At 40.3% G+C, this 13,420-nt stretch overlaps 1 protein-coding gene across 2 annotated transcripts in view; it reads left to right on the forward strand.

The window, feature by feature from the left end:
- cmtr2 (cap methyltransferase 2) overlaps positions 1 to 13,420 on the forward strand; it is a 20,619-nt gene continuing 7,199 nt past the window's right edge. The window contains exons 1-3 of one of the 2 annotated variants that reach the window (XM_088413347.1): positions 1 to 22; positions 854 to 2,116; positions 2,319 to 2,581. In XM_088413347.1, the coding sequence (XP_088269473.1) occupies positions 863 to 2,116; positions 2,319 to 2,581 (1,517 nt within the window). In that variant the 5' untranslated portion in view covers positions 1 to 22; positions 854 to 862. Of the gene's footprint in view, positions 23 to 853; positions 2,117 to 2,318; positions 7,611 to 13,420 lie in introns of those variants that run through there. The other variant, XM_088413346.1, reaches the window with a different exon arrangement.

The raw sequence follows: 13,420 nt of genomic DNA on the forward strand, positions 1-13,420 counted from the left end.
GTTTGTGCGACGCATCATTCAGGTGGGTTACAACGCTTTATGATTGTTTACATCTTTAGTTTGTGTAGGTGTTGAACTAAAAATATCTCACTGAAAATATTTACTCATCTTAGACGTTTAGAGTGTCCAAAAGCGACACTTTATCTCCTTAGATAGTTCACTTTTAAAGTGATATCTTATAACTTTTCATTGACTCCTAATTTTTAGTGATAGCATTCTGAGCGGAAGTGTAAAGAGAATTGGAATACAATAGAACACTTAGAAGGCAAACTAACATCACTGAATATTTTAGTCACTAACTCAACTACACAGAAAACTTCATATTTTCAAAAGAGCTTCTCACCCGTAACGACAACCTAAAAACGTGTCTTTTATTTTATGTGTGTGTGTTTTTTGAATGTTTATTATGTTAGGAAATGGTAATGATTCGCCAGCCTCAGCCATTCGGATATACACTTTTTTTCTTCTGAGTTACTGCCATTCATCTTATCTGTAGCAAGTCCGAGCAACACTGATTTGGATGGGTACCAAACGACATATATTTAAAAAAAATGAAAAATCTTTCAATATTACAAAATTATTATTTTTTAAAATATGAATACTTGTATTATTTGTATTGGTCTCATCTTAGTAGTAGTGTTACAAATCAAATCGAATGGTATAGTTCAGTGCTGGGCAACTCACTGTGGACCAAACCGTTTTCTAACGTTTTTTGTGTGTGTGTGTGTGTGCTAAAATTACATTTTCACCAGGTTATATAAAATGTCACTATCAGAAAAATAATGATTGTGCACATGACCGCTGTATCTTGGTGTCTTTTGATTTGACCAAGCCTGCTGTTTTACCACCGCAGGGGAGGAAGATGATCTCGAATAATGGAACCAAGAAGAAAGTCTGCAGGCAGCAGCAAGTGAACAGCACTGCCGCTTGTGATGCAGACGCACAAACTGAGATTAAATGTCTGTTCAGTAAATTTAGGACCTACATCAAGCCATCCAATGACGAATGGTGCATCCCTAGTGCAAATGTTGCTCTCAGGGAATGCGCAAAAGGAGAAAATTGCCATCTTCAGGCCCTGAAGGTGTCCCTGAATGCTGTAAAGAACAAGCTCAGTGACAAAAACATCGAAATATGGCATCAGCACACCAACTCCACCAACCGGGCCGGGAAGGTCATTGCCACGGTGCGCTCTTTTGCCAACGCGGAAATCTGTACACAGGCATGGTGCAAGTTCTATGAGATTCTGGGAACATTCAACATTCTTCCTGAGCAGGCGCTTCTCTCTGGAGAGCTGAACAGTGTTCACTTATGTGAAGCTCCTGGTGCATTTATAAGCTCCTTGAACCACTATATCAAAACCAATGAATGCACACGCTACTGTGACTGGAGCTGGGCTGCCAACACGCTCAACCCGTACCATGAGTCCAACACTGGTGGCACCACTATCGCGGATGATCGGTTAATTGCCAATACTCTGCCGTGGTGGTTTTTTGGCTCAGACAACACTGGTGACCTCATGCTGCAAAAGCACCTCCTGGAGCTGCAGGTGTTTGTGGCTAACATGCGGCGAGTAGATCTAGTGACGGCGGACGGGAGTTTCGACTGTCAGGAGAACCCTGATGAGCAGGAGGCGCTGGTGACGCCGCTGCATTACTGCGAGGTGACCGCCGCTCTTCTGCTCCTCAGCCCCGGCGGCTCCTTTGTGCTCAAAATGTTCACTCTGTACGAACACTCCTCCGTCTGTCTGCTCTACCTGCTTAACTGCTGCTTTCGCTCTGTCAGCGTCTTCAAACCCGCCACCAGCAAAGCTGGCAATTCTGAGGTTTATGTCGTGTGCCTTGACTACGACTGCAAAGAGGCTGTGAGGCCTCTGCTCGCCAAGCTCATCCGCAATTATGGACCACATCTGGCGCAGAGGCAGGCGCTCTTCCCAGAATCCTCCATCCCGTCCTCGTTCCTCAGACAGCATGAAGACTTGTGCACATACTTTCACACTCTGCAGGTGGAGACCATCACCGAAAACTTGAGACTGTTTGAAGGAATGAGTGACGAGCAGAGGGAGAGGCTTGAATGCATAAGAGAATGTACCGCTCAGGACTACTTGCAACGTTTCCAGGTAGGAAGCCATATTATTTTAACGTAGCGCTGCTATCAATATTTTTGTTATTGGCTAATCTGAAAATATTTTCAGATAACTCATTCACTGCCACTGAGGAACTTCCATCCATCCATCCATCCATCCATCCATCCATCCATCCATCCATCCATCCATCCATCCATCAATTTTATGGATTTCTTTATTTATTCTCTGTGCTCAGGTGACATTCCTTCCCCGGAGTCGATGGCTCTCCCGTAACGCCGTCAGCCCCGCCTGCTGCCGCGTCTCAGTGGGCCTACCTCTGGGACAGAAGAAGCAAGCGGCCGGCTCCTTCAACCAGCGCAGGGAATTGCAGACCCTCAGCTGGAAGGAGCGTATAGAGAGAGGTTGCCATGCCGACTGGATACAGCGACACCGCTGTGGGACAGACGGGACGGACTGCGTGCTGCGAGGACCGCTGTCCGGCTGCCACGTTGATTCCTGGTACGTTGTTGTTGGAGCAGCTCTGCCGGCAGTCAGAAACTCTCCCTTCTGTGAGGGGTTCTTGTTAAACTATGTGAGTGAAGCACAGGTGGCCTCAGCTGGGAGAGACCTGAATCAAGTGCGTCCCTGCGACTCATGCCAAGCGGGTAGCGCTGTGGCCATCTTGTCGGATATTGCAAGTCTTTGCACTGACAATAACGAGACGAAAACCAAAAAGCGCTGTATGGTGTTTGGTAGTCCTTCGGACTGGGACAGTTGTGGCAATCAAATAGAAGAGCTCCTTCTCACCTTTCCTTCAGGGGGTTCATACCCTCAAGGAGGCCACGGCGGCGCACTGCACGACGCTGCGCCGTCCTACCAGCATCAGCTGCTCGGCTGTGTCGTAATGTCCCTACGGACGCTTTCCTCCGGGGACGCTATATTGCTGCCTGTGATGTCCGCGCTCACCCGTGTATCGGCTGCGTTGGTGCTCTGCTTGCACGCGTGTTTTCGCTCAATCAGCTTCAGGTGCCCGCCCTCTGGTGGTGTCGGAGCAGTGCTCATATGCGCAGGATTTTGCCCTCAAAACGCGGCCCAAATCCTCCCAGCCCTGACAGAAGTCCAAAGCCGTATTAGTGAACTACTGAAAGGAGAGGACGAAGGTAAATGTCTACAAGCTTGTGATAGACAGGTGCTCCAATTCGTGCCCATGGAGGAACTGCTCAATAGAGGGTTGACTGACTTCCTGCGGACCATGAACTCTGAAATCATGCGGCACACGCTGCATTTGCTCATGCAGACATAAAACAGGCAAGACTGTACCAGTTGACACCTTATTATGTGTTGTATTATTTTATATTTACATGGATTTTTTTCTGTTAATTTGTATTGCAGAGTTTTTGGGGGACTTTCATAAATGCAAGTATACCTGCATCATCAGGTTCTGAATCTAATTTTACTCACACAAAATTTTAATGACCAAACAAAACATTTGACAAGCACTTTAAAAAATAAAAAATCTGTATTCAGCTACAAATTAGGCTGCTGAACGTCACATTCAGATTACAAGGAGAGGTCAGGCTAACGGGATTGTTGGGGCCCACTTCGAACCACCAGCCAAAGAATTTGAATGTGCATATGATTGACTGATGATCAATTTCTTTGATCTGACTTAATAGTGACATTTTGCAGCTGAATGTTGAAATAGCATGTGGCTGTTGAAGCTGAATCATGCTGAAAAAGTGTACTTCGAAAAATTTCTTCAGAAAAAAATGGAGCATACATTTCAATAATGACATCACCACATATTACATGCAATGAGTCCAAACAGAAATAAACCTTCACCTTAAAGGAGGGATTTTTTCTTTTGTAAAAAAGTTGTATTTTGGCCATATTTGTTCAAACTGTCGCTATGAATCTGACAGTATGTTTGTAAAATATGCGGAAAAGAAAGTAATCTCTTTCTGGCCCCATCGTTTAATGCCCAAATTTTATTAACTAACCACCATGCCTGAGGAAGAGCAGTCAATCATAGAACACATCCATCACGAGTGAAAGTTCAATTGTAGGCGGCCATCATCAAGCCTTTGCACTGAGATTAGTGAAGTAAGATTACATTCAAATCCCGCTAACGGTTTTAAAACTGCAAATTCCCCTTTTAAATAGAACTGCAGATATTTTTACTAAATATATTTTTTCTTAGAAGTTGTGGTCTCATTACTTGGCCTTTGCTTCTACAACTCTACAACTAAGTTTGTTTTATTTGTATCAGGGTTTGTAAGGTTACATTTTTTCCGGTGTCAGGATTGAGATGAGTGGTTTGACGGAGCAATTACTTATCAAATTGTTGCTGTTTTTTTTCCCAGTCTGCATTTGGATATCCCTATGATGTGTGACCTTAGTCACACATTCTGTCACTGATTTATTGTTTTGCTTCTAGTGCACTCTTGTATATCAAATTGGAGGCACAAAATGGGAACAGATACTTGTAATTTATTCCACATATCACAATCACTTATTACTGTCAACTGGTCAAAATGTTACAAACAACTTACGCGGTTCTTTTGTCACACAATATTCATTGACCCCCGCCCCTCCAAAAAAAATAAATAAATACGTTGGCTTAAATACTACATGTCTTAAAAACAAAACAAAACGTTGATTTAATGTTATAATTCGTTTCACAAACGTCCTCAAGATGCCAAAGTATCTTACAGGAAATCTGAGTTTTCAGGACGCTCTTTTTACTGACTTTCTAGGGGTTCTTTGCACAAATGATTCCTGAACCTGAATGATGAGATCTTCCAACACTGGTGCCCATCCATATCCATCTGCTTAAGGGGACACAAATAGATATCACTTCTCCAAAATATTCACCAGAAATCAAAATATTTTCTTTTTTTTTAGTTTGACTGCTATTGTAGAAAGCATTGGTAGGTCACTACTTACTACACCTCAAATATTTGAGTCGTGTTTGTAAGGGATACAAATGGGCACAAATTGGCCCCGCCTCCATCCAAAAAACATAGTCCAAAGATATCGGCATCTATTACAACTGTAGAGCCGTTAAACATATTTTTGTTTGATTATCCACAAACCGACGCTCGTTTAGTTTCTCGGCGGCTCTCTTTGTGTTGTGTTGCAGCCATCCCTGTTTTGTCAATGTTGAATTATAGTGTATAGCACCATATGCAGGAGCAAAATATAGATTTTCAGAGGCTTAAATAATAGACCATATAAGAATTTCATCAAAAGCAACATGATCATTTGTGTTATTTATGATTTGTAAGAGCTTATCTGTGTCAAAAAAAAAAAAGACTCATGCATCAAATCCATTCCCATGCGTAAAACCGACAACTGAAAGTTGCTTTCTGTAGAACCCATACATAGCTGTATTCACACTGGGGTTTTAGGGGAGATATGAACAAACAAAATGTCCCCAATGGTGAGCACTGAACCTCTTCTGTTAGTCGCAGATGGTTAGTGAGCCACTGCGGCCTACCCTGGAGCGCTGGTCGTCTCCTGCAATGCGTTATTTTGTCTCAGGACACATTGGAGCTTTTTGTCTTTTGGCCATCATGCTGCTTGATTTCAATTCATTCCTTCATTTTCTGGACAGTGAGGAAAATAAAAACAAAAAAATACGACAAAAGTAAAGCTATTTTTTTCACTCTGCGTGGGGTGAAGTTAAGAAACAACTGAAATGGGGTGGCCCAAGTATGCACACCCTCTTATACATGGAATGGACAACCCTTGGACATTTTCCCACATGCCAAATAAATTGTGCTCCAATTGAATCAGGGTTGAAATTTTTGGATCTGTGGGCTTATACCAGGTGCATGGAATTATGAAAAATCGAAATGGCAGTCATCGTTACCACTAAACCTGTAGGCCACTGTGAGAAAGCAGAAAAATGTCGTGAAAATCCTGCTCGAACTATTCATTTACCATGAGTTTGAATGTGATCGGTTGAATTTGAACACAGCCACTTAAAGGGTAAATGTTTAATATTTAGACTGTTGTTTTTGAAAACCCACTATAAATTTAATTGAGGTTTACGGAAATACATGTATTCTATTAGACCAACATATATTTTATACATATTCATAGGTCTAGTGACCTCTATATTACATGGGGAGTTCCGTAGCGCTCAGATGGCGGCAGTCATGATTCTTTTAGCTAGGGAAAGCGAAGATGGAAAACTTTGGTCAACTTTATTCAAATCACGTTTTGAATGTCTTTTTGTTTGCGTCTTATGTGCAGCCAAGCGAATTTTTGCTTTGTATGTTAATCGCGAGAGAAGGATATTGATGGTTTGTTTGCCAATCAAAAATAAAGAAAGGAAGAGAAGGGGGATGTGAAGGTGGGGGGCCTGCTCCACGCAGCACAAGTTTCATGACGATGCACAAGGATCGACGATGTGTTTGGGAGTTAGAATCGTTAGTTATTCTACACGTTTGAGTTCAATCACCAAGCACAAAAGAAAATGGCAGCAAAGACGATATAAGAAGAATTTACCTTACGTTTGCTTGTTTGTGGAAGCACCACCCCCTTTCCCCTCACACCCTCCCAGTCTTATTAGACTCCACAGATTGCTCCATATTTTATAATTAATTTGTCAGTAAAATACCCCTGGGATATTTTCCTCTTTCAACATTATGGATTACGCTTGAAAACTGGATCTCGCTGCAAAAAAGTGAATCAATCATCACTAATCTGACACCTCCACCAGCCACCCAAACAAACCACTCTGATTAATTCAAAAGGTTTATGAGATTTAGCATCATTCAAGTTAAAATATAAGCAAAAAAAATAACCCTCACTGTTTAGATTGTGCTGACAAAAGAGATTTAATTTGACCTTGTTCTGCACCGCAGATGTAATAATTCCTTTATTTAACATTCATCCCACTCTAGTGACATTTCATTGCATGTTAGCATGCTAATGTTAGCTTTTAGGTTGGTACAGCCTCAGTGCTCCACTCCACATTGACGCTGTTAAGGTTTAGAGCTAAATCATCCCAATAAACATCATGTTAGGGGTAAAACTGTGTATTTATGGGTGTAGGGTGAATATTTTGAATGGCAGTTACTCTATTTTTGTGTTATAGTATTTCCATTTACCTCAAAGTATCTTAAAGGAGGCATTACGTGGTATTTGCAACTTTCCACCGTTAAATGATGATGGAACAAGTTATCCCATTTGAACACAGACTGTACCATGTAATTGCCAAGGATGTTTTGAAAAGTTGAATTTAAACTATATTGATGGTGAAAAATGATGAAAGAATTGGTAGAAACAGATGGTGAACTTCTGTATAGAGAGTGGAATGTCCCCAACCGGCTGGGGCAGTTGAGAAATCCTGCTTAAAAAGGTATAGAGATTCAGGCAGAAAGGCTGAAAAGAACAACTTCTTCTTCTTGAGAACAGGTTAGACTGAGCTGACAACCTCTCATTTACAGAAGATTAGTTATTTGACTCAGAATGTCTTCTGTCTCTTCTCTTATTGATAATGCTGACATATATTGGGCTAATAAATGATGAAATCTTACATTTGGCACATTGGCATTACAATTTCTAATGAAATGTGAGGGTTTTCTTTTAGGCAGTAACAATTCTAACCAGGAAGTGAAACGTCTCCTTGGCTGAAATTGCAATACTCACAGTGAGGCATCCCCCTTATGTTCTCTGTGTTTTTTTTTTTTTTTCCTCTTGTGAAGCCCTTTGAGACCCTGTGGTGACCAAGGGCTAAACCTGACTTGACTAGAAACATCTAGAAAATACAGTTGCTCTATGTTTAAGTTCAGAGACAAACAAAAGTTCCAAGTAAAACTGTTATTAATCTTCCGAAGTTGCAGAAGGGATATTTTTTTGTTATGACATTTACTACATGTATTAATTGTGACATAATGGCACACAGTGCAGAGAGCGCACCACTGAGCAATTCCGAGCCACCATCCACTAATCTGTCACAGCGACACGAGGCACGCCAACGAGTCCCTCGCTCCTTGTGCAGCTGTTGTCTGACAAAACCTCTTTGTTACATCCACGAAAAATGGATCATGCGAACAGAGCGATGGGAGATCAATCTTCATATCTGGGAAAAAAAAAATACGAGGCCGGTGCCATCTGGCATATTCGACAACCTCAATATGTTTACATTCAAAGCAGGGGTATACCTTAAATGAGCAGCTATATTTTAACTTGTGTAAAGAGGTTCACAAAACAGCTGCTGATAAAAGTTTGAGTTCAAACCAAGACTGGTTTGCCGTCTTTAGACCGTCGTCAAAACAAACTTAAAGATAACTGATTTCACTCAAAATTTTTAAATCATAAAAATAGAATGAATTGGAGGTTGTTTTTACTTCGGACTTCATGATAGCTGATGAACTAGGCTATATTCTGCGGTCTTGTGAGAAATGTGAAAATAGAAACCACAAAAAAAGCCTCTTTAAAGCCCTAATCTGAAGAAACCGTCATGGTGCTGCTGAATCATCTATGTTAACGCAGTCCTGCATATAAGCTTGCAGATAATGTCACACACTCTTCGTTGCATTATTATGTTAATCCCTAACACTCTAGTATCAAAAAATAAGTAGATGCGGTTTGTTCAATACAATTGTACTGATCCCAGTGAGTTGGATGTTTTAAAAAATATACATTTTTGGAACCACAAGGCCATGGCTATATGCAAAGGCAAAAAAAAACACCTAAGGGGAAAAACGTCTGTCTGTCAATGTGGCAAGTATTTTCTGTTTTCTGTTCAACAACAAGCAAATAAACCCCTGATGCCTAACCTGAATCGGAGTGTGGCTTGGTGGAAATAGCGTGGTCAAGTTCCTATGGCGAGATTGGCGGTCTCAATGTTTGAACCCTGTTGGATGAATCCAGATTGGGTTCGTCTTCATAAAGTATGAATTAGTTGAACTCTCCTTGGGCTTTCTTGCTTAACACGGCAAGGCGTTGTCATGAAACTGAGGCATGCCTGTGCCTCATGTCTGAGACTGACTAAATACTGTGTATCGCTCAGTTGTGTTAAAACTAACTAACTAACTAACTAACTAACTAACTAACTAACTAACCAACCCATAAATTCACAAGGGTTTGTGGGTATGGTTTGGAGTTGGACCAACTGAAAACTGACTCTTTAAATGCCTTAATCACCCGAATCACCCCTATTAGAAAACTCCTTCTTTAGTTTGCACTTGTTAATCATGTGATGGAAGGATAGTCAAGTAGCACTCAACATTTTTTTTTCAATAACGTGCCCAATGTGATTTCTCTTTTCTTCCAAGTACCCATTAACTTGCACAAATTATTTTGGGATGGGAACTGAATTGCTTAAATCGGAGTGCTGTGCCATCCATGTGTGATTATTAAATCTCTAAGTGTTTTTTTTTATTCAGCAACTTCTGAAGATAGATGTGTTAGATAATCGGTTTCTAGATCGTCGGTTGGGAAATTGACATTAATGACAATGCCCGTATCTCAGGCATTTTGCAAAAGAGTCACTGCAACACAATATAGCAATAAATTGCTTCTTGTTCCACTTAATCTGCTCTTAGTTTGAAACTAAATGTGTACTGTTCCTGTCGAGGATTTAAAAGGCATTCTATTCTATCCAACTACTAGTAATGTAAACACCTTTGACAACAACTAAAGTTCTTATAACTCCAATAGATGCATCCTGGGGGCCAGGACTGCAAGGCTAGCAAACAGCTTCTACCCACAGGCCATCCGGATTCTGAAAATATCGCTCACTCACTAATCTGCCTCATCACCAGTCAATTTACCGCATGCACACATGCACCTTACAAATCCTGCACAGTGCAGGAAAGCTGCTAAATAAATAATAAGAATAATAATTTTGCATTACATGATATTTTGCACCTTCATCCTCATATGTGTACAGTTTCTTCCACTCCATCTACTCAATAATATGCTCAGCATGTGAGTTTCTTCATTTGTTAGTGCTTCATTATTGTTGCCCTATTACAGTTTTTTTTTTCAGTTTTATTGCCTAGTTTATTATTTTGTTCAATTGCGCAATGTAGCCTGCTCGGTAAAGTGAACAGAATAAGAATTTCATTGTGCAGTATTACTATGCATACGACAATAAAACTCTTGAATCTTCTGTGAAATGAAAAGTAAAGTTTTTGATTATTTTCATTTTGCAGTTTTACAGAATATTTAGTGTTTACCCCTCCTATTTCCACAGACTGTTGTTGTATTATTCCTGACTGAATAGTGAAAATCCCTAATAAAATTCACAGTTGTTGAAATGCATTGGGAGAGGAAAAAATACCATTTTATTCATTATTATTTTTACAATTAATTGGCTGATTGATTGTTAATTTGTATTTTTCCCCCCAAAAATCATCATATCGGTCGAGCCCTACTTGTACCCCCATTTCAAAACGGCTGAGTTAGTCAACTTGTGTCCAGTTTATCTATCATATGAAGAGTACGGATGGATTTGTGGTAAACTTCCTTGCTTTGATTTCCTCAATATGTTAGTGTAAATTCCTTTTTCATTTAATTGTGCTGCAGTGAGAAAATGGTTGTCAAGTTTCTTCATGTTTGTATTATAACATAAGTGCTCATTAGATGGTCCCGACATTGGATTTCTTTTTATTGGGTTGTTTCATGGTTCTATTTGTAACATCGGCGACTGATTCCACTGACAGCACTTTCTTTTGGCCATATTACGGAGCTGGCAAATCAATCGCTGATAAATTAACTCTTTCCGTCAGTATTTTCTCGCATTCCCTCACAGGCATGTCAATGGCCCTTGCATCAACCACCATGTTGAATTGACCCAGTGTAGGAGATTGCATGGATAGCAGCGGACGAGAGACCACAAATCATGCTGGAGGGTCACTTAAGATGCGTGTGCTTTTCATGCCCCTGGGCATTTGTTTTGGGCGGAGCTTGTAAACGTCAATTATTCATCTCACTTCTTGGAATTAGGTGCACACATACACACTGATGTGGACAAATTGCGGGCTGCTGTTGCATTGGAGTCAAAGAGTCACTTACCTTCCCTCAAGCAAATCTAACATTGGCATCTTTGATAAAAATTCAATGCAAGTTTGTTACATGATTTTTTTTATATTTTCCCCCTTACTGTGTCAGAGATTTTAAATTGGTCTGCTGTAAATTTTATTGTAAATTTTATTATCCTCCAGAAACCAGGAAGTCACCTGTTAATGGTCAAATAATGGACAAATAAAAAAAAGTAAGTACTAATAGTAAATATAATCCATGTACTTTATTTAGTTACCTACTTTTCGGACTATAAGGCACACCGGATCATAAACCACAGCTACAAAATGTTTACAAAAAAATAGTATTGTCATATATGGTCCACACTGGACTGTAATCCACAGGTTGTAACATCAAATATTAACTGTACTGTACACAAAGAGATGGTAAGTGGGAGTTTTTTCAACATGAATGCACATTTAACAATAAGCGCATGTTTTCAACTTAACACCGACACACTCGGGTAGTTGGAATACATCACAAACACAATAGTAACACAGCGACATAACTTTTATGTCTAAAAATGCATATGCACCGTACTGGACTATGAGCCGCATGGTTCCAAGTATGTGGCTCGGTGGTTGAGTGGTGCGCTCGTCGGCCTCAAAGTTAAGGGACCAGAGTTAAATTTCAGCTTTAGGGGGTACGTGACATTTTAAAAGTATTCTCCCGGTATCAGGTAATCCATTTCAACGTTTTTGATTCCATGACAGTAATGATATATTTTCTTTTTAAATTAAAAGCAATTTAATTGTAACATGACTACTTATTGCTAAATTAAATATCTGTTCTAAAGACTGATACTTTTGCCATTCCTTAATTGTATCATTTTTGTAATGGTTTTATTTTACAAACTAAAGACAACAAATCCGAATCCCGGACTTTTGACTCCTGTTGGTCATGTTGTTGCCATGCTATCAGGTAGAAGCCAAGAGTGCATCATGAAACAAATAATCACTTCTTGTCTCGGGTGACATTATTACAAGGGGTGGGGTTGTTTTTGCACGTAAGAGATGTACACTGTTGGTCTAGTGTCTTAATTATTCCCTGCAGAGAGAGTGGGCAAAGGACAATGATACTGCCTGCACGCAGGGAATTACATTGCTAGTGGGTGCTCAGCATGCTCGGCAGTTTGTTTCCCTTTGCATTAAAAACAAACAAATCTAGTTAGATGTACGATAAATACACATCTGTTGCGGGATTCCGCCGTGTCCTGGAATATTTTTGTGCGGATAATAACTATTTTTTTGTCTCTTGTTTCTATTGGGTGTCAAAGTGACAGAGAAACACAGGGACAAACTTTACTGACCTCTTGAAGACTTTCAAGAGCTGGTTACACATAAAATGAAAGTTCGGTCAGGCAAAACAAGAACAACTTAGGACCAAAATAATGGATGCGACCACTTAGTGAAATTAGATTCCTTTATTGTAAATAAACTACAGCAGCAATTACATACTGAAAATAAGGAACTGATGCTCTATATTGAACCGTCACACTGGTGCAATTAAAAGGTGTAATGTTGCCTCTCAAAACCTTTAGCCAGCATCTAATTTGCAGAACGGATCAATGACATCATTGACGATGACAAACGGTGACATTACAGCCGATTGCCAATCTTGCGTAAAACGGTCGCTTACTTTCAAGCCGATGGCATTGGCGTAAAATCTATAAAATACTTTAAAAAATGAACAGGTGTTACAATTGTTATAAAATATGCCTACAGTGTTTTTAAATCAGGTCGTTCTATATCGTGGATATCAGTTATAGAGGATGTTATTAGTGTGCCAACTGTAAACTGTTGTGGAGCTCTGTTCCAGCGGAAAAGCCACAATATGGATCGAAAATGGTATTCGGCTTTATCAGCTTACAGCATTCTCCCAGAGTCAAGCTACTTGTTATCAGTCTGCTTTGTGTCGCTGATAAAATGGCTGATTACTGCAATGAGGCAATCTGTCACTCTCATTTACACAAATCGTACACTCCCACTCTGATTGCTGCTCCAGCGCATTAATGCCGCAGCAAATGTCTCTGGCACTCAAGCCCACAAAGCCTGATTTGATCTGCGTGCACACTTCCACACAAATAAGCCCACTCTGGGATTTTCATTCTCCCCAACAATATGCACATCGGGGTATTTATTGCCCATCCGAGCGTATAATTATACAGTTTTAGATGGTGTGCACCAGAAAGGAGAAATGCGGTGTGTGTTTCTTATTGTTCTGATGCTTCTCAGCTGACTTTCCTGATTATCTGCGTGATGAGGCTAGCATGAAGAGGAAGTGAAAGGAGGGTCTTTAAAGGCCTCCTGGTAATTA

This window comes from Hippichthys cyanospilos, chromosome 4, assembly GCF_059441005.1.
Source record: "Hippichthys cyanospilos isolate Australia breed blue-spotted pipefish chromosome 4, RoL_Hcya_1.0, whole genome shotgun sequence".
Lineage (NCBI taxonomy): Eukaryota > Metazoa > Chordata > Actinopteri > Syngnathiformes > Syngnathidae > Hippichthys > Hippichthys cyanospilos.